The sequence below is a fragment of the Halichoeres trimaculatus genome, unplaced genomic scaffold, assembly GCF_033239565.1.
Source record: "Halichoeres trimaculatus isolate MK-OKI-2021-1 unplaced genomic scaffold, fHalTri1.1 fHalTri1_scaffold_7, whole genome shotgun sequence".
NCBI classification, from domain to species: Eukaryota; Metazoa; Chordata; class Actinopteri; order Labriformes; family Labridae; genus Halichoeres; species Halichoeres trimaculatus.
In genome coordinates, this window is record NW_027437185.1 from 34,764,920 (window position 1) to 34,791,452 (window position 26,533).

The window sequence follows — 26,533 nt, forward strand, 5'->3', positions numbered from 1 at the left end:
AAATAAAGTTTGATGGCTAGACCAAATCAAGCATTTAGCATAATACTCAATGTAGGGGGAACAATTACGTTATGAAATATAAATATCCCCCGATGGAGTCTAGACACTAGAGGGATGGATGTCGGCTGTCTTCGTACCTCGGGGTGTTGTATCCAGTAAAAAATTATCTAAAACAAATAAAAATTTGGTTCAATCTGATCTCCATTTGATTCCAAAACACACGCCTCACTAGAAGTAATTTTCGACAGTGTGCAGAGACTCCAGGCCACAAGGTGGCGATGCAGTCCAATCAAACCAGATCCTCCTCATAGTATCTTTTAGCTAAACTTTGTCTTATTTGTATAAGACTGTTAGATTTTGATACTAAACTGAAAACGATCAAACAAAATTAATTACAGTGGCATTTTTAGCCTCTATCATCCTCTATCAAAGAGGGGAGAAAGACAAAAAAGAAAAGGACAAGAAAGAAAAGTAAAGAATGTAGGACAACAAGAAATACAAGGAAATGACAAAAAAGAAAGAAGGCAAGTAAGAGGACAATAAGAGGAAGAAGAAAAAGAAGATGTAAACAAAGAAAAAAGAAACACCAAGAAAGAAACAAACAAAAGGGGATAAAATTAGAAGGGGGAATCAAAAAAAGAGATAGCGAGAAAGAAAAAGAGAAAGAAACAAAGAGGCAAGAAATACCAAGAAACTCAAAAAAATGGATAAAGATAAAAAAGGAATAGAAAGAGGAAATGAAAAACTTAAAAAAAAAAAGTTTCCTGTCAGCCTGTCTCTTAAAATCTTTTTTTTTTTGACGTTTTTTAGCCTCTATCATCATGACACCATGTGATTTTTTTAATTATCAGTCAGCCATAAAAACCTAAACCTAACAGACAAAGTAATTTCAGTATCTCTGTCCTCTGCTCTCTAGCTGATTTAGCAGCTGTGACTGAGGGAGGAGCAGAGTCACACACAGCAGGCAGAAAAAAAACACAACTTTGTTTACAAAATAACAACATTTAGCTAATTTCTGGAAGTTTTTGCAGGAATGTGGACGTATTAACTTATTTTTAAGCGTGACTACTTTCAGAAAAATCAGAAAATAGCATCTTAGCTCATGTTTCACCGCTTTGTTTTGATTAGCAGGGCTTGCTAGCTTCACTGTTTCTCTATGCTAACTGACGACTGGTGTGTGTGGTGGGTTAAAATTTGACTCAGATCCATTCTTTTTGTAAAGCTTTCTCTTAGCTTTAGGGTATTTTATAATCATCCAAGGCAATAACAAAACCAAATAGTAGGAGCCTTATGGCGCCTTAGTGCTTCGGGCTACAGCGACTCTGCATCCACTTTTGGCCTCTTTAATAACGGTCATATCAAAAAAGATAGAGACAGCCTGAAATATCTCTGTTTGCTAAAACATCACATATCATTACAGATCTTTTCAAGTATCGATGCCATTGCTGGTCTGTGTTTTCTCTGCTTGAAGTTGTCAGAGTGTGTGTGAGCAGATTAACTGTCTGAAGTGTTTATATGTGTGTACGTGTGTGAGTGTGTGTGTGTGTGTTTTACTCTCTCAGAGATGAACATTAGGAAGCGTCTCTGCTCGTTTGGTTTCTGACAGCAGCTGAGCAGAGAACATGAGCGCTGCTGTCCGACAAACACCGACGCAGAACAGATTTGTTATTTTCTGTTTCTGAGCTTCTGCAGCGGCTTTAACAGGATTCACACAAACCTTCAGGGAAATTTCCAGCTCCCGTAAAATATAGAAAACGCTCCAAAAAGGAAAGAAAAGCAAAGAAAAAGTCACAGATGCAGAGCTGTGCGTTAACATCCGACCTCAATCCTCTAATTTAACCTCCAGAGATTAGGACGAGCCGCTAATCCAGACAGACAGAGAGGGACTAGCAGAGAGGGAAAGGGAAGCAGAGTCCGGGTTGTGATGCATTAGTTATGTTATTTTCTGTGTTTTATTCAAATATATTTTGTATTCTCTTCTGAAAATCTCATTTGTACCAATAAAGCAGATTGGATGGAAATTAAAATAAAGAAGAAATGAAAGATGATGAGATGAGGTCAGCTGGAGGATTAGAGGGAGAGAGAAACAGCTGTTCACCCAATGCATGCACACACACACACAAACACACACACACGCTCGTATACACACACATGCAGAGAGCCGGCGTGCTAACACACTAAAGTGGTGCATTTGAGGACTGGACTAAAACCTCCTTAAATGCTCGAATCAGGCTTTGCTGCACAGACTGAACTCACTGACATGAAGCTCTCAAACACGGAAAACACGTTAACACGACACAGCGTTTAAAGACGTGTTCACGTATTAATCCAGTGTTAAAGAAAAGACTCTAAAAACATCTCTTTTTTCATGCATGAATGTTGTGGATGACAACTAAAGTACACAGCTCTTGTGACTAAAAGCTTCTGCAAAGCACAAAAAAATGTGCAACCAAGAAATCTTTGCGTTTGGTCGTCAGCCTTTAATGAGCTCAGAAAAACAGCTGCTTTCAGATTTGGGGAAATGCATCACTGCCTAATCCATGTAAAGGATTAAACCGATGTTTAAGTTGAGAAGAAGAGGAAATATTTTTCATACACAGAAGGAAAATAAACAATATCTGCGCTGGTGTATTCAAAATTACTCATAGTTAGAAGTTTTTGAGAAACAGGTTTTTAACTGTACGAGACAGAAAGAAGGAGACAAAGGAGGAGGGGAAGTAAAAGAAGAAAATGAGGGATAAAGTAGAAAAAAAGAAGATGAAAAAAGAAAAAGGAAAGAAAAAGGGTAAAAGACAGAAAGGAAAAGGACTCGAAAGAAAAGAAAAGTAAAGCATGTAGGACAGAAAGAATGGAAGAGAAAATGAAGCAAAAAGAAATATAAGGAATGAGGAATAAGAGAGGACAGAAAGAGGAAGAAGAAAAAGAAGATATAAACAAAGAAAAAAGAAACTCCAAGAAAGAAAGAAAGACACAAACAAAAAGAAGATGCAACTAGAAGAGGACATCCAAAAAAAGAGATATAAGAAAGAAACAAAGAGGAAAGAAATACCAAGAGACTCAAAAAATTGTGTAAAGATAAAAAAAGAAATACAAAAAGAAAATGAATAACATAAAAAAGAAAGAAAAGGGAAGGAAGCAAACGAGGACATCAAGAAAAAAGGAAAAAAGAAAAATATGAAGGATTTAAAATAAGGGAGGTAACTGATCAAGTAGGAAAGAAAGAAAGAAAGAAAGAAAGAAAGAAAGAAAGAAAGAAAGAAAGAAAGAAAGAAAGAAAGAAAGAAAGAAAGAAAGAAAAGAAAGAATTAAAATAAGACAAAATGGAAGTGTTAGTAAAGGCAAAACAAAGTAGAAAGAGATAGAAAAACAAAAGAAAATAAGGAATGAAAAAGGAATACCAAAAAAGAAAGGAATAAATAGGGGGAAAGGGCAGAATAGGAAGAAGCAAACTAAAAAGCTAGAAGAAAGAAATGAAAAACAAAAGAGAAAGAAGCAACAAAAATGAGAAAAAGAAAACAGAAAAGAAGAGGAATCCAAACAAAAAAGAACTGCATAAAAATAAATTAAAAAATGACAGAGAGGAGTTATAAAAGAAAATGTCAAGGGAGGAGGAGCAAGAAAAAGAGAAGAGGAAGAAAGAGCGATGAAGTGACAGAGATGAAAAAAGAGGAAAAACCTGAAGAGGACGGACAAGAAGTGAGGGCAGAGTTGAAGGATGAAGAATGTGGAGGAGATAAAAACGGGTGATGAGAGGGGGAGATAAAAAGAGGGAGAGAAAGAGGAGGAAGAGAGAGGAGACGAGTGTTTCCCTCCAAACAGACACTTGAGGTGAAACGGAGAGAAAGAGCCTCATAAAGAACGACAACATCTCTCCCTCTTTCCTGTTTCCCTCCTCTCTTATCTCCTCTCCACAGTCTGAGCGCAGGAAGGAGAGGTGAGTCAAGGTGAAGAACGAGGCGGCCATATTAAATAAAAACCAGAGAAGAAGAGACGGGAACGCCAGGAACGGATAAAGAGGAGCGAATAGAGGAAGGGGAGTGAAGGACAGAGGAGAGAAAGGAGGGGAGAGAAGGAGGAAGGATGAAAAGATAGGACACAAAGCCAGGTGACAGGAGGGGAGGAAAGGAACAGAAAGGAGGCAAGGAAGCATAGGGAGGAAAGGAAGAGAGAAAAGGGGAGGGAAAAAAAGAAGAGGGAATAGGGAAGACTTAGAAGGGGAGACGGAAAGGAAATAGGAAACAAGACAAGGTAGAAAAGGAAAGGAGGAAGGAGAGGAGGTAAAGGTCCTCTTGCTCTATAAACTCACTCTGAGCTCAGTCGACCGCTGCGTCATTTTCTGCCTCAGCGCTGAAGCAGTTAACACACACACACACACACACACACACACACACACACACACACACACACACACACTACAGTGAACGCCCTCTGCCCTCGTCACGCTCTGTCCTGCAGGGTCCAGAGATTTTATGACTGGCAGTGTAAATGTGTGTGTGTGTGTGTGTGTGTGTGTGTGTGTGTGTGTGTGTGTGTGTGTGTGTGTCCAGCTTGAGGGTAGAGGAAGTGGAAGATAGTGGGATTTGTGACATGTGACAAACAAGAGAAAAGAAGAATAAAGATAAGATTGAAAAAAGTGAAGAAGATGACAAAGGGTGATTGTGTTCATAAAGATCATGAGAAACATGATGACGATGATAAAGATGATGATAAAGAGGGTCAGAGATGATAAAAATGAGAGAGACAAGAAGAATGAAGCTGAAGAATGAGGATAAAGGAAGTAAAGCAGGAAAATCAAAGAAGGTTGACACAAAGAAGGTTGGGAGAATGAGAAAGATGAGGTGGACAGTGAGAAAGAAGATGAGAATGAGAAGGATAAAAAAATTATTTGGACCAGGAACGTCAGGAAGATGATGAGGATCAAGGAGGGGGAGATGACAATGAAGATACTGGAGACAAAGAAAGTTAATCGAGATTAGGATGAGGAAGATGATAAAGATGAGAGGGCAAGAGGATGATAAAAGTGAGGGCAATGGAGAGGATAATGAAGATGAGAAAAATGGAGAAGGTAAGAGACTGTGAAGGTAAGGAGGAAGATAAGAACAAAATAAGAATAAGGGAAAGATGATAAAGAATTGACAAATGAGAAACATGAGAAAAATGAGGCAGGTAATGAGGAGGATGGAATGATGATGAAAACGAAGAAAATGACAAAGATGAGCCAGATCATTGAGGATGATGAAGCTGAGTGAGATGAGGAGGATGACGATAAGAGATGAAAAGATGATAAAGTTGATGACAAAAGGAAGATGATGAAGATAATGAAGGTTAATGAAGGTTGAGGAGATAAGTAATGAGATGATGAATATGAGAATGAGAAGGATAAAGAACAGACAGTGGCAAAAATGAAGATGATGAAGATAAGGAAGATGACGTGTCTGATGAGGAAGAGAATTTTGAGCGGAAAAAAATGATAGAGATGAGGAAGAAGCTGAAGTTGAAGAAATGATAACACAAAAGGTGAGGATGATAACAATATAGAAAATGATAGGAGAAAAGATGATTAAAAAAAAAAAGGGAACAAAACTGACCATGATGATGATGATGATGGGTTTAGGTGTGACCAGGAAGTAGTGAGTGGACAGATACCTGAGCAGAGCAGCTTCTGATCACTGATCGATACCTGAACACAGACCGAGTTTTCATCAATCAGAGCGGAGGAGGGAGCTGCAGCTGATTGATGGAGTCGTGTTTGTCTCCCTCTCTGCGGTAGCTGTCACTTCCCTCGCCATCAGCCGTCACTCAGCGATGCAGACGGAGGCGGCTGCTGCGACGACTGTCTGTGACTGTACACTTGGCAGAGGCTCTGAACACCCCAGGAGTTGTATTCTCCGTCTCTCTTTTCCTCCACAAAGACCCTGCTGACAGTTTTAACTCTCACTTAAAACCTACTGCAACTAACCACGGATTGTTCCTTTAAGAACGACCGAACAGACCTGGAGCAGACTGCGGCTGACGCTGCTTCTCCTGACGACTCAAACTGCTCTTTCTACCAGAGGCTACGACCACGCAGGAACCAGCAGGAACCAACTGACTCAACATCACCCGACTGAAACAATCACTAAAAGTAGTTTCCCTTAACTTCTTAATAAGCAAACAGGCTACTAGGCTAAAACGTGCTAACTGTGCTAAAGCTTCAAAATGTCTGTTTCTTCAGCAACTCTGTTTCTAGAGCTGAGTACTGGCAAGACCCTCAAGATACAATACTGTGACATTAAACTAATGTTGCAGACATTATTGGGTGAAAGACATGGTCACTTGGTGAAACTGATAAATATCACTTTAACCATTGCTACTCATAAAACTCTACTATTGCACAAAACATGACTCCTGAGTTTCCCCTCAGGGATAAATAAAGTATTTTCTACTCTATTCTATTCTTTGAATATTATTTAATCAGTCTACTTCACTGTAAAAGTTAAACTTCAAATGATTTTGAGCTCACTGACCCAAAAATACAGAGAAAATATTGATGTTTACAGCATCAAAACCCACATCATCAAGTTAAGAAATTAAATATTTTTAATATATTTTGAGCTTATATTTATGACACAGTCTATAGGCAATATACAGCAGAGTAGCTTTTCAGCGCCATCTACCGCAGTGGCGGTGTGAAAGACGTATTGTACTTCCAATTCACTGAAATATGAATTTTCATTCTCAGTAAAATATCGATATTAAGAGTTGAGACATTGATATTATATCACCAGTCAAGGTATCGGGATATATTGCTAATACTTTTTTGCACCTCTATCTGTTTCCACAGGTAACATCTAATTCACACATCAAGTGCCGCACACTACACTGTCATTAGAAACCACTCTTGTCAATCTAGTCTAGTCTTTGCATTCACACAGCATGTACTGCGGTCCGCCTGTGCCTCTATCACCAACGAATGTGTGCCGCTGTTACACTCTGAGTCTACTTTTGCCGGGGTGCGCTGCAGAAATGCGTCAATCTCAAGCGGCAACCTCCAGTGTAATAATATGAGACAATGCAAAAGTGCTAACATCTGCAGTTTCTCTAGTGTCTGTTAGAGGCTGGCTCTGGAAGTACAGGAAGTCATGCACACACCAAACAAAAAAAAAAAACATTTTCACAGTAGAAATTAACCTATTTACAGCCTGGTTTAAAAAACGTATCCTGTCTGAGTCGCTAATTTTACTCAGGGTCATGTGACCGACAGGCACCCTGTAGCTGTACCCAAAGCCCTTGCCACTACCAGTATGGCTGTGATAGCCGATCTGCTTCATTTTCCGTTTAGGAAACACACGGGTGACGACGGGCGGACTACATCCATGATTTATACAGTCTATGGTTGTTCTCTGCAGTGCAGAGCAGATCGTGTTAAACAGGAAATCAGACACGAAAATGATCAAAGTATCTGGTCACTTCAAACTAAAGCTATGTCCTGGCTCCTTGTTTATCAAAACTACATCAGATCTAGGGATGCACGATATTGGATTTTTGTTGTATCCGATATGCCGATATATTGAAACCCCTTTTGGCCGATACCGATACCGATAATCACAAGTTTGTTGTTTTTTTCACTGTAAAGAAAGCTAAGTCTATCCTGTACTGGAATTTATATGTTACTCTAATTGTTATGGTCTTATTTGTTTAAGAAACACACATAAAACAAGACAAAAAACATTTGATTTTACCATAAATAAGAGATGTATTATATTTTCAAACTCAAGACATTCAGTATTGAAATACAGAAAAATAATTTCTTCAGATCACATGAACTTTAAATGTACAATGCATTTTTAAACATAACCAAGTTGCATTTGATTATTTTAGAGCTACTGTAACAACCTGGTGACAGACACAGAGCTCTGCAGTGCAAATAATTGAAGTGCTACATTTTATTTAAGGAGCTTATTTTTCAGATGGAAAATAATAATCCTAACTGAATAGCACCTTATCAGCTGTGCATATCGGTAGAAATTTTCAATAACTGCCGATTCCGATAAATGTGTTGATAAGCTTTTGTCAGCCGATACCGATATTGTGCCGATGATATCGTGCATCCCTAATCAGATCTATAGGAAATCTGACATTTTGGATGAGGAAAAGTTTATCTTGAAGGTGAAAAACTGTATAATTCTATACGACACAGCACATTCTTTCTATAAGGACACTAACAGAGAGGAGAAGGCATGGACTGGAGGTGCTGAAGTTTTAGGAGGACAAGGTGAGCTTAACATACTAATTAATTATCATGAAGACACATTATCATGGGTGTGATTCCTGTAGGAACACGTGGTTCTCCTGTGATCTGGTGATCTCAGGTATTTAGCGGCTATTGACGCTGCGCAGCGCTCAAGAGACCCATTTAGTATGAACCACAGCACTGCACAGCGCGGTGCTCACACGGTATGTGTCAATTAGGGGTAGGAGTTGAGAAAGGTACAGACATAACTGACCCGCATCTTCCAATTCAAGTGTGACGGTTGGTTTTGAGACGATCTAACTGAACTGAAAAAACTAAGTCTAGCAGAGAGAAGAGCACAGAGCTCCATCCTGGATACTGTGACAGCAACATGTTTTATAACTTCTCCTTGCAAGACAGTGTGAAATGTGTAAATTCTCTTTCACACACACACACACACAGAAATAACCATTGTCTGTAACATATACATCTTTTTGCAGCAGCTTAAATCCGTGGCTGAAAATAGAACAGGGTTTTTCAGATTTGATAATTTGCATATAAAAGAGCAGGATTCAATATGAAGCAGGAAATGAATCAACATAATGTAAACCAAATCCACACACACACACACACACACATATACACACAGGCACACACTCCTCATCTGCGTCCTCTTATTATGACAAACACAACACGACGTGGTCACACAGCGTGGGAGCATTCATGTTAGCAGCATCTGCACCGCTGCTGCTAATAACAAGTAGCCATTTTGTTTCTATGTGTGTGTGTGAGTGTGTTTGTGTGTGTGTGTGTGTGTGTGTGTGTGTGTGTAAGAGAAAGAGAGAGTTCAGCATCCCAGTGCATAGAGCAGCTGTACAGCATGTGACCTTTGACCCTGCCTACAGGTGTGTGTGCGAGCGGAGAGCAGAGACCTTGTCCTCTCTTGAGTCACACCACCTGCTACCCGCCCTGCTTGACACACACACACACACACATTCACACACATTCACAAACTTACAAAAATGACGTTATTTGCAGTGTGTGTGGATTTCGTGCTCCTCTTCCTCTACATGCATTTACTATCACTCGCCTCTTTTGCTCGTGTGTGTGTGTGTGAGTGTGTGTGTGTGTGTGTGTGTGTGTGTGTGTATGTGTAAAGCCTCGGGCAGGTTTCCGTTCCACTTCGCTTGTGTTGTTGGAGCAGGTGGCAAGACAACACACACGCACAAAACACACACACAACACACACAGAATGACACACTAACAAAATTATGTTTCTTGTGTTTTTGATTTCTGGCCCTGAATGAAAGTAAAACACACACACACACACAGACATACACACACACACACACACTCACACACACACACACTGTCTTTGTATTGAGTCGTCTCAGTGGCTCAAACACAATCACAGCCCTGAGGGTCCGACCGAGATAGACAGAGACACAGAGAGAAAGAGGCTGGAGGAGTTCCTCCACGGTTCTGGAGGTTCTCTATAGGTCGCGGAAAATAAACTCGACTTGTGAACAAAAGAGTGAAAGCTGAGAGCATTTCACACTGATTCTTCTTCTGCTCTTTTCTTCATTCCCTGTACTTCATGTAAAAGAACACACCGAGGAGATCACAGGTTCTCAAAGTGGTGTTAATGAGAGATGTAGAAATCTCAGAATAATTCTGACACTTACTCTGAGTATTTACCCTTTTTTAGAAATCCTTATTTATCTCAAAATCATAATTAAAATGTGTGAAATATGTCTAACCTGAAGAAGGAAGCTGTTTCATGTTTAAAAAGATGGTCAACACAGCATCTCCCCTGAAGTGAAGCCAAGAACTGCAGCAGAAGTTACTGACTTGGGTAGTCAAGCTCCAGGTGCCAGCATCATTTTTGCGCTTTTGTCTGTTATCCAAGAAAAGTGATGCCATCTTGGTTTTTATATGGATTAACACGACTTTATTCTAGGGATGGACGATATTGGATTTTTTGCTGATATGTAGGGATGGGTACCAAATTAGGTACTTTTATAGGTACAGACTGAATTCTGTCAAAAGTACCACGTACCAATTCATGAAAAATCAAAAAGTACCATGTTTAGGTACCTAAACACATCCTTGTGTTTTGTCTGTGAGGGAGTGGGAGAGAAGGCAAGTTTCCATGCTGGCCATGAACACAGCATTGCAAGGTTATATATTGAATAATAAATATGTAAAATTTGAAAAAAAATTGAGATTTCATCATTATTAACTTTATTATAAACTTGGTATTTTTTTTACCACGTGAACACAAAAAAATACCGGGAATTGGTAGTGTTGAGCACGTGAACAATTGCCAAGTACCGGGCATCAGTATCATATCGGTTCAATTGGGAAAGGTACCCATTCCTGACGATATTCGATTTGCCAATGTTTAACAGCTCATTTAGCTGGTACCGATATTTTTCTGTGCACATAGTTGCAGAGATGATCAACTCTCAACCAGTAGCATATTGTGTAATGGTGCATTAGGGCTGGGATGATATTCTATTCTCGCAAGTCGATTCTATTATGATTTTTGGGGCACCAATTCGATTTAAATTGCAGTTCTTCTATATATATGATTTTTGCGATTTTTAGTTTGGATCTGACTCAATTTTGATAAACAAGGATCAGATTTACGACCAGAAGCCAGGACATGGTGCTTTATTTTGAAATGAGCTGATACTCTGATTCTTTTTGTGTCTGAATTCCTGTTTGGCACAATCTGCTCTGCAGAGATTGACGCATGCAGCGCTCTCCAGCGAAAATAGACTTGCAACATAATAGCTGCGCACAGCCGTTGGTGATAGCGGCCCCAGCGGATCTCAGTGTGTGCTGTGTGAATGCAACGATAGACTAGATCGGTTTATAAGTACAGCACAGCACGGCGCACTACTCATGCTGCACGGCGCTCGCGCTTTATACAGGGCCGGGACGATATGCTATGCTCGCGATTTGCTTCTATTATGATTTTTCTTCTCTCATGATCCATACTGTTATCACACTTGTTTGGTAATATTATTTTTGTACAAATTAAAAGAAACTTAAACTTCAAATAAAAAATTCAAAAAGATGAAACCTACTTAAAAGCTGAAAGATGCTCTTCCTGAGAAAATCAGAACAATATCCACAAAAAGTTTGAGCAATTTCACAACTGACACTCAGTAAGAATAATCACAGTTCACAGGGAAGGTATGGGAAATGCGTCTGTACAGCAATTAAACCCAACTTGAACAAAATGTTTTACTTTGGTAAAAGGTAAATTTGCCTAAATGAATCAGCTGCATGTTTCTTACAAACTGCTGCTTGAAGTCAAGTTTAACTTAAAACAGGGGCCAAATATGTGATGATTCAATCTGAACTGTTCAAACAAAAATTTAAAAAAGTGAAAAAATATCTGCAGTTTCAGACCATTACTTTATCCGTTTCTTATATCTGCAATATTTGGTGTGTTTGCTGATATCAGAATTTTGTTTTTATGCCAATATTGGCTGATACCAATGACTTACCGATATCGCAGATAGTCAAATTCAACTCATTCCAAACAGGAATATATCCTCGATAACTTTTACCGAAGCTGCTCTGTTCGTTACTTCTCAGATGATTTAACAGAGAAATTTAAGGTCGCAGATGTGCAGCAATGTGTCGTCCCTCAAGTGTGTGTGTGTCTGTGTTTTCACAGGTTAGAACAGGCATGATGCAGAGATGCAGATCCATCTCTCAGTATGCTGAACATGAAGGTGCAGGTGGGGGCAGGGTGGGGGTACCTCGTCACAAAGGGGCCTCTGTGACACACACACATTCCTGAACACAGACATCACTCAGCAAGACATAATCCTCTCAGCCCTCTCTGACTCTGTGTGTGTGTGTGTGTGCCTGTTTACAGACAGAGTGTGTGTGCGTGTGTGTGTGTGTGTGCAGAATAAGACTTCAAAATAAAAACATCTCAATCTGAATTAAAGTAATTATTCTGAAAGACCTCCAAAGGTGCTTGGAAATCTTCTCGACTGAGCTCATTAAAAGCTTTCACGGCCTGTCAAGAGATCATCCTGTAAACACTCATTCCTGTCAATCACAGCCTCACTGAGCATGCTCCAACCTGTGACTGTCAGGTGTTTCCAAAATGGAGGCAGGTGCTGTGGAGGATTTACTCCCTCCTCTAAATATAAATCTAACTTTTCGCGTTTATTTTAATTCAGCTTTCAGTGGGTTATTACTTTAATGTGTTATCTACATCCCTCTGGGTCAAAGAAATCACATAAATGCCATTAATTCACATGTTTTCATTCCTGGATGTGTGATTTCACCTCCTCTGTCCCCACCGCCTGAAGCTGCGTTGGCATAAAACTCTAATTTTCCTGTTCTGTAACTGACAAACATTTAGTCAGACTTTCAGAGGAACAAACTTGAACAGCCAACATTGTCTTTGTGCTCTCCGCCTCTACAAACACGAGCACACACCTGGTGCCGTGCCTGGACTTGTTTCACAAACTGACAAACAAACACCCACCAGGGGAAGGTGAGCTGCCAGTGTCGGTTAGCAGGTTAGCTTTTCACCTGTACCACATTAAGTCAGTTAAAAAAAAAAGGCCTGGCTATGTGAGGTGCTTTGCCAAACAATGTCAATAAAAGATTTGCATCAGAGTCAGTTTGCTCTCTGATTATCAGCATCAGCATCATCTGTTAAACTGGTGTCAGTCCACTATGTATTCATGCAGATATTCCCCTAGAAAGCCAAACGAACGAAAAAAAAAAGAAAGCATTGTCTGAAAAAGAAGGGAATCAGATCAGTAGATTAAGCTTTCGCTTTGAAAACATTCCGGAACTACTCACACAGGTTTCAGTAACTTTCCAGAACAACTCTAATGCCTCAAAAACATTCTGGAACTCCTTACACAGTTTCCAGTAACATTCCGGAACAACTTAAATGCCTCAATAATCATTCTGGAACTAGTTTCACAGTTTTCAGTTACGTTCAAGAACAACTCCCATATCTTGGAATATAACGGAAACATTTTCACGAGATTCCAGAACTACCGGAACTTTTCAGAACTGCCATCTTAGTTTGAAAAAATTCTAAAACTACTAGAGATAGATAAAAAACATTTTGACTTACACTACTCGCATTGTTGGAAAACATTCCAGATATTGCTTGAACATGTTCAGGAACACAACGCAGAGCTAGTTTCACATTTCAAAAAACATTACAGACCTTCCTCAATGCTCCACGTTTAATATATTTTTTGCATAGGCTCAAGGTTTAGCTTAGCTATTTTACAAGACAATCTTCAATTTTATGTCTCTGCGCGGATTTTTGTACACCTTGTCAGAAAAAAAAAATCTTATTGTATCTATTTCTGGGCAAATGCCCCACTCATATTAAAAATAATACATAAATTACTATATATTTAAATAGATAAATGAATATATAAATCAATCTGCAAGTTCCTAAAGCAACGTTCCCCATGCCTAGCTATCACGCTTATTGTTTTAACAGTGATGGCAGTAACACGTTACTCTAATATGTACCTATTACGATTGCCGAACAGTAATCAGATCAAAGTTACTTCTCTACCCCACTGTGCGTTACTGACATATTTGCTCCCTCCTTGATTCTCACGGATGGCGACAAGTCACGTGTCCAGCATGAGAACTACTCACGTGCGTTCATACCAAGCAGCCAGCGGCTCATAGGTAAACAACAACGGAGGGAGGAGACAGATGCGCGTTTTCTAACTGGACTAACAGTCTCTACTCAGAGTTTATGTTAGCTCAAGATAACAATTGTAAGCTTCTGTGCACACCCTGAGCTACAGTTTGTTTCAAATCATTCACTGAAACATTCACGAAGCCCGGACACTTTTTGAGTCACCTGCAGATCGTTGAGACGGTGATTGACACATGAGCAGCGCACTGCACGGTCATAAAAGCTTGAGAGGTTGTTTGACTTTTACCTTTTGGAAAGGTGAGTCCTTTCTTTCACTGTAACTCCCTCTGTTCCACGAGCTGAGCCGTTTGGAATAAATCCATCCGTTAACGAGCAGAACAACGTAACGTAGGCTACCTGCTACGAGGCATGCGCTGATAAGGAGGGGCGTGTCCGGAATTTTTACAGCGGAGTGCCCCGACCATGGCACGTGGTTTTATGTGAGCATGCGCACACCAGTTTCATTTTTATTTATTATGTTTATATATTATACTATTATATATTATTTATGGTTTTTTTCTGTTTTATTTTTTTTATTCCTTATTTGTATTATAAATACAGGATCAACAGACGACAGCTTTAACAAAAAATGAATAAATTTAATTAATTGAATAAATAAAAACCAAACTAAAATGGCACAAAACCTTTAAAAAATTATGATAAAAAGCTAAAATTAACTGAATAGTGTTGTAGTGTACCAGAAACAATGCTGTACACGCTTCCTTTAGTTTTATTTTAGAATTCAAAATATATTTTCAAAAAAATCTTTATTTATTTTCTTGTTAATTTTTAAGTATATATTTTAAAACTACTAATAATATCTGCGTGACCCTTTTATAACAAAACATGTAGACTCATTATTATTCATCGTAATTGCAAATCTACAATTTTGCAAAATCATGCAGCTCTATGAGGTGCTGGGTAATTTAGAGAAGTAACTTGTAATCCAACAGTTACTTTGAAATCAAGTTATTAGTAAAGGAACTAAGTTATTTAAAGTTACTGTTGCATACTGGGGTTAAATGTGTCAAAGCTACATTTCTTTATATGTTTACCTCAGTATTATATTCATTTTACTTGTATAAGAGTCTAAATCTGCAATAGTGAGGTGCTTTTAACTTCAATAATAGACCCAGTTTCTCTTTTCTGTCATAATTTGGATACACGGGACGCTTACACGGCTCACTTAAAGTGTTTTTGGAAGTCTCCAAAATAAGGAATCATCATAGATGAGTGTGTTTACAGGTACAGGTGTTTGAACCAAAGCTGAAAAACATGCTTTTTATTCCCAATAAGTATATCTGTATCTGTGGATCTGAGTGCTGATATCTGAACCTCACACCTTCCTCTCAGCTGAGTCTGACTGATGAAAGACGACATTCGGAGCTGCTGAAGTGAAATGACTGTAATTTAGCGGGGAGAAAAAAGCCTCCATCCGCCCTGCTAATGGTCGCCATTACAGTTTCTTTTTCTGACAGGAAGACAGACACCGCAGAGAAACAGGAAGGCCTCTGTCTGTCAACCTGCAGCGGTGCATGTTTCTGATTAAAAGACACCTGTTTGGGTTTAATGGAGAGTAACTATAGCCGTCATTACGAGGGTTTGGAGTGAGCATTACCAGAAAAGGCCTCTTCTGATGGTTTTACACACATGGGTAGTTTTACAGAGTATTTCATCCACGTTTGCAAAGATCTGAGTCAAATCTTTGAAAAGAGGTCAAAAACGTCCCTCTTTTGAGGCGGCCACAAAGAGAAACGGGTCTTTCTTTGACTTCAGACGAGCAGTTCCTCGTCTTTCTGGAGCGCGACCCCTTGGAATGAAGTATTAACATGAGTTATGAACAATTCAACCAAAAATTGATTTTTCTTTCTGGGTTTGTCTTCTCAAGGATCTGCGGCAGCCTCAGGTGGTAGAGTATTCAGTATTTCTCAGAAAGTCTGGAAAAAAACATGTTGTGTAAGAGAAATGTTTGTCTTGTCAGATGTGGGGCCGACATCCGGGCTGGGAACAAACTCCCACAGACTGAACTCCCTTGGCTGATTCATGTATTTATTTGTTACATTTATTACAAGGACTTTTTGATGGGGTGTAAAAATACCGCTCTGTTTGTCCAACCTTGGTAGCCGTAACCTCATTGCAAAGGCGTGCGGTTCAGAGCGGAGCACCGAGTGAAGTGTCAGCGAGTGGGAGGGTTGTTTCAAGTACAGGTGTACAAAAAACCTGGATCCAGGAAGTCTAGTTTGAGAAACAGACCCGTGAGTTTGAAGGATGGACCTGATTTATCGCTCCGCTTTGAATCGTTGCCATTGCTCTGCTGCTTTAGCGCTAAAACAGTCTGAGGTGAGTTACGGTGCCTCCTTGTTGAAAGTCTGAAGGTTTCTTTGTGCACTTCAAACACTGGCGTCTGAAAAAAGCAGAGTGATGGAGGTTTACTTACATATCCACAACATCTACTTCACCTGACGCTGAAAATATGCACAGAAACAAAACGTTTCTCACTGCAGAGAGTCTGGAAACAGTTTACACCGCAAAAACTCAAAACGAAACAGTGTTTGGGCTTCATATGAGCCACATTCACCAGACAAGTCCAGAAAAATGTCTTATTTTGGGATACTGGGAAGCAAAAATGATGCGTTCATTATAATATAATTGCCTGTTGAATGTGAGAGGGCAGATGAAGAAGGCTGACACGGTTTGGGCCCCTTTTATTTGCCAATCGTCGAATGCATTGGAGTTAAATTTGGTGCAGAGTTTCTTCTTCCAGAGAGGATAGATCTCAGAAACTCTGAAGTTTCTCTGACATCATTCAGTGACAACTTTGAGTCAAAACCTGGGGGTGTCTCAAACCAAATTCTCATAGACAGAAAACTTTTGGATCATCTAATAATTGAGAAATAATGATGCCTCCTTTGAGTTATTGGGTAGAAAGTTAAGCAACATTTACACTTTCAAAAACAAAGTCTGAATTGAGTTTAAAAATAATAAACAAGTAGATAAAATCCTTAGCACACCAACAGTGACGCAAATAAATGCCTCGAAATTGCAAAAAATTTTGAGGCATCAAATTCAATCTCCACTGCTTATTCCCTTTCAAACGATGTCTTTGTATTCGTTGTCTTGGTAGTTTTTAAGTCTTTCGTCGTAAAGAACCAGGTGCTGGGACACGATCAAAAACACTGTTGAATGTTTTGCTATGTGACTTGTCAACAGCAAGCGTCTTGATTGGTCAGATGTGAACTCATCCCAAGCAAAACTTTGGAAAAATCGGCCTCTATAAGCTGCATTTTTGCTCAGCGAAAAAACGTCACTGGTGTGAAAGCTCACAGTGGGTTTGAAAAGAAAAAGAATAATGTGCAAAATATTTGCACGAAAAATACGCATCTGTTGTGCGTTTAATGTTTACTAGAGAAATTAGAAATTTCCAAGGCAGATTTGTTTTCACTATACATTCACCAGAACACAGAACAAACAGTGACTTGATGATTAAAACTACACATTAATGTTTTCCAAAAATGAAGAAATAAAAAAAAATTGAACTAAATAGATGATAAAGAAGAGAAATATAACAGCATCAAAAATATGTATTTCTACTCACACACACAAGTTAATTATTTGCATGAATATAGTGATTTTCAAGTTGCTCATTTCACAAAATAACTGTGCTGGACACAATTTCAAAATAAAAGCATGGACTGAAAAAGAAGAGAGCCCCTCCACAAAAAAAAAAAAAAAAAAAAAAAAAACACAAACAAACAAAAAACCTACATTGGTGCTTTTACTGTTTTAAGAAAAACTACATTGGTGGGAACAGGGAACATTCTGGAACTGCTTCCACTGTTGAAAACATTCTGGAACTACTCTAATGCTTCAAAAACATTCTGGAACTACTTCTACGTTTCTTAGAAGGTTCTGAATACACTCTCAGGTTTGAAAACATTCCGGGACTACTTAAATGTTTTAGGAAAATTCCGGGTCCACTTTCACGGCTCAAAAACATTTTAGGAAAACTCTCATAGTTTAAAAAATAATCTGGAAGTACTTTCATAAATCCAAAACAATGAAAAAAATCATCCTTTGCAGTGAAAAAATCTGCTCAAGTTTCCAGATTTTAGATACGTTTTTTGTTTTAAGAAAGTTGAAGAGTGGATTTTTTTCTCACTGGCAGATTTTTTTTTTAAGCTCATTTCAGGTTTTGTTTTTGAAAGTGTGAATGTTGTGTAGCTTTGTACTGAATGACTCAAAGGAGGCACCATTATTCCTCAAATATCACACCATCCAAAAGTTTTGAAGAAGCTACAAAAGTCGGGCAAATTCACCTCCTGTCTGCACAAGTCAGTTTGAGACAAATCTAAAGTTTTCTCTCACGATGTTGCTGAATGATGAGTCAGAAAAACTCTTCTTCTTCCTCTCTGGAAGAAGTCACCCTGCACCAAATTTTACTCCAATCCATGTGACTATTGGTGATTAAAGCAGACCCAAACAGCATCAGCACTGGGAGCCTCCTCCGTCTGCCCGTTTGGAGCGAAACACTTGATCTGGTTTTGCTCTAGAGATTATGAATCAAACTGCAGAATGGAAGAAAGCTCTGAGCTGGAGGAAGTGTTGGTTGTGAAAACAGGCTGCAGACAGCTGGGACGCTCCGTGATGGGAGAGCAAGGCTGCAGGCGGAGTGATGCGCTGACCTACGACAAAGTAGTGTCGAGACAGAAGGAATTCTTCACACCCTGTTGTTGTATTTACAGATTTTTATCTTTTTTTCTGCAGCTAAACCTGGAAAATCCTCCTGTTACACTCTAACATCCCTATCTGTGCTCGCTTGTGTCCGGAAACGTTGATGTTTGAAGTGCTGAAATATTTCATTCTTCAGTTTGTTTGCATTGAAATATGCAACTCAGACGCTTTCAATCCATGAAATCATCGTCTCTATGTGGGAGAGGAACAAACACTCAGCTCGGGGCTTATATAAACTGAGTGACAGGCAGCACACACACTCTCTCATACACACACACACACACTGGCTTCATCTCTCTTCATTCAAAGGGCAGAGCTTTCCATAGAAGGAGGGATTGTGCAGGATTGGATGGACAGAGCGGGGCTGGTGGAGGGAGGTGGAGAGGGTCAGTACTATGAGTCAGCACACACACACAAACACACACACACACTCAGGTCGCTGTGTTACCATAGAGACAGCCGAGTTGGTCAGCATAAAAGCAGGAAGGACGAAGACAGACTGTTAATGTGAGGAGGAGGAGGAGGAGGAGGGGGAGGAGGTTTGGGTTGGACTTCATTAACCTTTGACCTCTTCACTCTCTGTCTCTAATAACTGTGTCTGAGTGATATTTGACCTCTGACCCCGGCAGGTTGGGCACCTGCTCTGCATTGTTTTGATCTCTGTCTGCTGCCTCATTGTCCAAAGTGTGTGTCTGTGTGTTTTAGAGTGTGTGTGAGCCTTTTCATTTTCTTTTTTTGGCTTTGTATTGTCTGAATAATTTATCTTTTATACTTTTTTAAGGTTCACATAGTCCTACTAGTCTATTTAAAGATGTGCGACTCCATAATAACACGGTAAAGGACACAAAAATTGGGCTTTGGATGTTATATGCAAGTCTAAAAAGTTTTAAAAACATCCTGAAAATCATCTTATTTATTCACACAAACCTCCAAAAAGCAACACAGGACGACAAAAGTGTCATCTTAAAGACCCCAAAAACTCTTATTCCTCACCTGACCGTGAGCTGATATGAGTGTGTGACAAAGTATTGCAAGGGTTAAGAGTTATTTTAGAATAATAGCCTGTTTTACATTTGGTAGCCCTCTTTAACTTAATTCTTTTAACCTGATTCAGTGTTTTAAATCTGAAACATGATTAGCAATTTCCCTCACCAAAGTCAGTAGTCATACTAAAATCAACCATTTGGGTTGTTTTTTAAAATGTTACCAGAAGCTTCTTTGTATTTCAATGTGGAAAATTTTCTTAAATTGATATTTGAAGTGCTGACTTTGGACAACACAATTTAAAATTTTATAGTGAAAAAAAAAATCTTTCTGAAGTTACCAAGATGTACGACCAAGAATTGTATGTTTCTGTCAAAAAACGTCCCTGGGTGTCATCCTGTGCTGAGAAATTAAGTGTGCACAAGGTGCTTTTTTATTTTGAAAACACTGATTTTTTATTTATTTATTTATTTATTTATTTATTTTTTGCTGTAGCCATTTATTTGTCTAATATTGTAGTTATAATAATTTATCTCTGCGGGTCTGGAATAAAGTGCAAAGTACCCAAAATGAAAGTTTGGCAGATCCAAAGGTCCTGGTTCTTTGATGAAGTTGAATAAAAAAATAAAAAAAAATAAAATGAAATAAAATAAAAAAATAAAATAATAAATAAATAAATAAATAAATAAATAAATAAATAAATAAATAAATAAATAAATAAATAAATAAATAAATAAATAAATACAAAATCAACAAGAATATAACTGTTTAAGTATTTAAATATTATTTTTTATAAATTTCTTTATACTAGATGTTAAATTAGATGTGATTTGTGGGGAAAATCCTCCTTAGTTTGAGGTTAGCACCTATTTTTTATCACACCTTAAAAAAGTCTGTTCCTGTGTTTGGACATCCAATCGAAAAAGTGTCTGACCTTGCTGCTAGAGACGTGAAAAAGCATTCATATCAAGACAATATCAAGTTTCTGAGAAGTCATTTTGTATTTTTAAAGTGTGCTAACTCTGAACCTGAACTTTAAAAACACTTCCAAGGAAAATTTTTTTTTGATGTTTAATAATTTTAAAAGTTTTTGACTTTTAAAGTTTCTGTAGGAAGTCTGATGATTTCCTTGATGCTTTACTTCAAGTTTGTCTGCATACACTGAATACATACACTTCACTTACACTTCTATCAACTGATTGTGGTTAGTTATCTATAATTTTCTACATTATATATATATATATATATATATATATATATATATATATATATATATATATATATATATATATATATATATATATATATATATATATATATATATATATATATATATATATGGATTTCATCATAAACACTACTATTCCCCCAACTGATTTGATAATCCTGCTTTTTCCTTTTTGTTTCTCTGTATAATTTTTTCTTTGCACCCTTGATCTCATATTTAATCTTTTCCTGGAGCTAACAGTCAAAGTTTTACCTTTACATGCGCCTAATCTTGCACATTATTGTATTGTCTGCGTAGAACTTAATGCACATGAAGCTGTTTTGGTTTGCCTGTGCCTGCACCACACATACACTCTCTCCACAGGTGAAGGATGGAATGAGAAATGAGATACTGTACCTCCACTGCTTAAACAGCTGCAGCTTTCCCACAGCTCCCAGTTCCCCTCCCCTTTGGTAACCCCTCCCACCCAGTGAATGCACAGGAGCGCCACATTAACATTGAAGCATCATGTTTATTGAAATAAAAATCTTGCTTTAAGCTGTAAAAAACAAACGGAAACACTGTACATTTTCTTCCCCAGAGAAGAAGAAGCAGAGGAGTACATGATTGAGCAGGTGTGTGATGGAGCTGACGGGATGTCGTGTGTCTGTAAATCCGTCTGGACGCCCGTGAAGTGTGACGCCTGTGGGTGTTAACGGGCTAAATATTAACCCAGCAGGAGCACTAGCAAGATGCTAACACCAGCAGGGTTTCTGCACACTGCAGCTCAGTGTTTGTGATGGGGATGACAGCGAGCGTGCAGGTGTGTGAGAGTCTTTGGTAAGTCTTTTAATAAGCTGGAAAATCAATGATGTGGCCGTGTTAAGCGCACACACACACACACTCACGGGACAACAAATACAAAATTCAACATGTCGTTCACAAATATGTACAGTCTGAACATGACAGAGTGATTGTCTCACCGTGTTTCACAGTGCACGTGACATTTCTCACATTTCACGGCGACGTGGCGTGAAAGCTCGTCACCACCTCGCAGTTAATGATCCCCATCCCTCCCCAACAACAACCCCCCCTTTTTTTACATTAAATAGAACAGAGCAAGGCACTCTGGGTGGAAGAAGGCGAAAGCGGGCGCCTGGAAAATTACCTGCCATTAATCTGTGCAAACAATTGACTTTTAAACCCCTGTGATTGGGAACACAGCAAAATTAAAAGACGTATTTCAGCCGAGCTGACAGGAGGAGCAGAGGTTAAGAAATGGTTGGTCTGAGTGTACCTTTTCCTTCATAATGTTTCAGCTTTATACAACCCCTCCTCTGTGCTTCTTTTCCCTTTCTTTCTTTCTTTCTTTCTTTCTCCGCGTCTTGGCTCCCTGACCGAGCTGAAATTACCTTAAATTGGTCCGAACTGGTTGGAAACACTCTAAAGTGGCTCCTCGGCCCCAGTCTAGTTCCTGGCCAAAGAAAAGCCAAGAAACAATAAAAATGTGGGTACCAAACTAACTCAGGAATTCACAGTCACTCTTTGTCACACTTCAACAAGCTGATCCGGCCATAAAGAGCAGCTCTAAACCCTCGAGTCAGCTCTCCAGACAAGTAAAAAAACAGAAAAGAGGAAAGAAAAACACATTCAGACTTAATGAGGATGTCAGTGTGGAGCTATTTCATGGCGGCAAAAAGAACTTCAGATTCAAAACACGTGAATAAAACAAAGAAAACTCATAACCTCCTTCATTAAACCCAACATAACACACTTAAACAAATGAAAACATGATAAAACCAAGGATAGACCCATATGGGATTAATCAGATTTAAATTAGGATCACTTTTTCTTATGTACTTTCAGAAGATGTTGATAAAATAGCATAAAAGTGAACATTTTATCATGCAAACAGTTTTTCAAACAACCCTCCAGGTTTGTCTCCATCAGTAGAGTTCATTCTTTAGGGTCGTTATCACCAGATTATATCGGTTAACCCATATTTGGTCTATCCCGTGTGAAATCCTTCATGGTGTGGATGCTGTGGTGTCCATGTGGAGGGTGAAAACCAAAACTGAAAAGAACAAAAATGGTGGAACGAAACCAAAACAAACCAAAAATGAAACCGCCGTTTCATGATGGGTGCTGAGGGAAGGGGGAATCAGTGCAGCTTTGGTGGAAGCATATCGCCAAACAAGTCCCAGCTCGACTACCACACCCGGTTGGTCCAGTGAATGTCCCTGTAGTACATTGGCGTGTTTGCGTAGTCTCCTACCTGTTTGTTGCTGTATTTGGGTGGGTTGGCCTTGTAGCTGTAATCCGAATATTGGTCGGAGCCTGTGGAGTTGTTGTCGCCTGTTCCTACGAAGGTGTTGGTGGCGGGGAGGTCCTGAACTGCCTGGTGCTTCTTGGAGGCAGAGGGGGATTGTGGCTGCAGCTGGATTGAAGGTAAGGGAGAGTTAGAGCGGTAGTGGCGGCCCAAGTCGGGGCTTCCTGGTGGGTAGTTGAGTGGGAGGTGGATTCTGGGGCTGTCGTTCACCGTGTCATTGATGAGGTTGAACTTCAGGCCTTTCTGTAAGCTGGCCTCCTCGTCCTCTTCCAGTGGCTTTGCCGGTTTGGGAGCTTTCCCCTTTTTGCTCTTTTTCCCTTTCCCATTTTTCGGGCCTTGCTTCGGAGCGTAAAGATCCTTGCTCTCCTTCTTTCCAGCCTGATAACCGCTCTTTGTGTCCTTCTGCAAGCGGTGCCTGATGACAACGACGGCAACAATGACGAGAATCACGCCAGCGATTCCTGCAAGGCTGCCGTACAGGATGTTGCTGCGCTGAGCGTGGGCGTAGTTGGGATCCCCGGCGATGTCCCTGTCCAGAGGCGTGTAGAGGCTGTGTCCCACCAGAGCCTCAATGAGGGAGACGTTGGACCTGGTGTCATTGACGAAAACGTGGACCAAAGCGGTGGTGTGACGTGGAGGTTTGCCTTTGTCGCTGACTCTAACCACCAGGCGATGCAGCCCAGTGTGTTTTCCAGAGAATTCCTGTGCCAGTGTTATCTCCCCACTACTGGGTGAGATATGGAACAGACCATAGGGGTTTCCGCCTGTGATGGTGTAGACCAGCTCTGCATTGAGTCCAGAATCAATGTCCTCAGCCTCTACAACCTCCACACGAGTTTCTGTTTGGGTGCTGGGTGACATGTACGTGTAGGAGGAGTTGGCTGGTTTGGTGACATAAGGGGCATTGTCATTCTCGTCCAGGACGTTGATGGTCACGCCCACGTAGGAGGACCGAGGTGGGTCACCTGAATCCACAGCCTTAAGGCGGAAGGTGTAAGTGCTCTCCTTCTCACGGTCAAAGGATATGTGGGACAGGATGGTTCCTGTGCCATTCTGGATGACAAACTTCCCATTGTCTGGTTCCACGAACAGATTCACACGGGCATTCTCGCCCTTATCACTGTCAGTGACAGTGACGACCCCAACGGGATTGAGAGGAGCCATGTTTTCAATGACAGAGAAGCTGTAGCCACTCAGCATAAACTTGGGGTCGTTGTCATTGCGGTCCAAGACATTGATTGTCACCGTGGCAGTGCCAGTCTTACTTGGGACGCCCTTGTCTGCTGCAGCCACACGAAACTCATACCCCTCAGTTTCCTCCCGGTCCAACACATTCCTCACCCGAACCGCTCCACTGCTGGAATCTATTTCAAAAAGCGCATTGGCCGAGAGCTCAATGATGCTGTAAGTTAGCTCTGCATTAGTGCCTATATCTGCATCTGTAGCAACGACATCCACCACTTTGTCACCTGGCTGGTTCCCTTCTGCAAAGTCAACCTCGAGTGATGCTGGGGAAAAGTTGGGCGTGTTGTCGTTAATATCTGTGACCTGGACTTTCAGCGAGTTGGTGCTGGAGAGAGCTGGGTTTCCAGAATCCACTGCGACAATTTCAATCCTGTAATCCTTGACGCGCTCGAAATCCAGAAGGGTTGTTGTCTGAAGGAAGTATTTCCTCTTACGATCATTTGCAGACTCACTCGCAGGCCGGAGCTGGAATGGGACATCACCGGCAACCACGCATGTCACTACAGCGTTTTCCCCCTCATCCCGGTCTGACACCTGGACCAGCGCCACAGGTGTGCCTACAGGCATGTCCTCAGAGATGTTGGCGACGCCATTCTGGTGTGTCACCAAGCCAATACCTCGAATTTCGATGGCAGGTGCGTTGTCATTCTGGTCCTTGACAATGATGGTCACCAGGACCTTGGAGGTCTTGGAGTTAGGCCCACGATCTTTTGCAACCACGAAGAACTTAAGGAAGTTCTCCTCCTCACGGTCCACCAGACCCTTCACATAGATGATACCAGTTGAGCGGTCAATGCGTAGAAGCCTCTGGACGGTCTCAGATGCCTGGTGGAGGCTGTAGTCTATCTCCCCATTGGTTCCTGTGTCAGCATCGTTAGCTCGGACCTGCAAGGACAAAGACAGGAGTTAACCTTTAAAAGTGAAACTGTACACAAGTTGTCACATAATTTGACAGATGGGAACCAGAAACTTGGAATTTAATGGAATCTGGGGTATTTAATCTGCCCACTTAAAAAAGGCAGGAGAAATCCAGGAGCTTTTTGGGGGCAAGACCTGAAAGCTGAATGTCTGAATCATCTTTTTCTCACTGCCCTCTACTGGTCTGGTGGTGTAGGTCTTTTTTTTTTTCTTTTCTATTCCTCCTGACCTAATTTTTATTATCTTTACAAAACTTCTGGCCTAAAAACCCAGACAATAATTTGCCAGAGGAGAGAAGAGAAGTTCCTGCAACAACAAGTCTACAAAAACTCTTGATGTCTTTCATTGAAGACGTCTTGAAGGGTCATTAGAGCTGGACAAGACCTTGACACCCCTTCTCTGACATTCATTTTATTGCTTGTCCAACTCTTCTTAACATTTCAGGCTCCTTCTCTGACATCCTTATCTCCTATCAGGGCCTCATTTCTAGAATCTTAAAGATCCTGTTTTACTTCTGTCAGTAGCTTTCTGGTAAGAAAACCTGAAAATTCATGTCTTTAATCAATACAGCGTCTTCTAAAGGTGTCATCCTTGTCTGATTGAGCTTCCAGAGTATGTTTGGGTTTTTATTGCAGAAAAAAGATAAACCAAACATCAGCCTGTAAAGGTGAAATTACACAATCAACAATCCTTTCTGTGAGTCAAATCTGAGATATTTATACGAGTTGAATTTAGGACCCGAATGCGCCTCATTATCGCCTCAGTTACAGTATGATTATCGCTTTGTTTCCCCGACTCACAAAGAATCACAACCATCACTAATGAAACGCCACAAAGCTTTTTATGTTTTCCTGATGAGGGGTTTCTGTGCTGTGTGAAACATAACAGACGATCAAAGCAGAGCGCACACGCCCACGCCACAACATCTAACGGCCGTGCAGCGGGTCATTGGTATCTAATGGGCAGATGAGTGAATGTTAATGCTCCTCTCATTATCAGAAAAGCCCCTGCTCCTCAGGGCCCATTAGGAGACCGGAGAGGAAGACCAACATCGGACATACCCCGGCTTCTTACGCCTAAACCAAAAGTAAGTGGAGGTAATTAGTCAATTAGGAGGTCCAATCAGTCAGTGGAGTATCACTGAGGGTTGGGACGCATGGCTATCAACACATCTCATTCCTTTTAATT

The 26,533-nt window shown here is 40.2% G+C and overlaps 1 protein-coding gene across 3 annotated transcripts in view; it reads right to left on the minus strand.

The window, feature by feature from the left end:
- LOC141793408 (protocadherin-1-like) overlaps window positions 1–26,533 on the minus strand; it is a 302,738-nt gene that overhangs the window by 242,013 nt on the left and 34,192 nt on the right. For all 3 annotated transcript variants that reach the window (XM_074674099.1, XM_074674100.1, XM_074674101.1), the window contains exon 3: window positions 23,129–25,312. In XM_074674099.1, coding sequence (XP_074530200.1) covers window positions 23,129–25,312 — 2,184 coding nt within the window. The remainder of the gene's footprint in view (window positions 1–23,128; window positions 25,313–26,533) is intronic.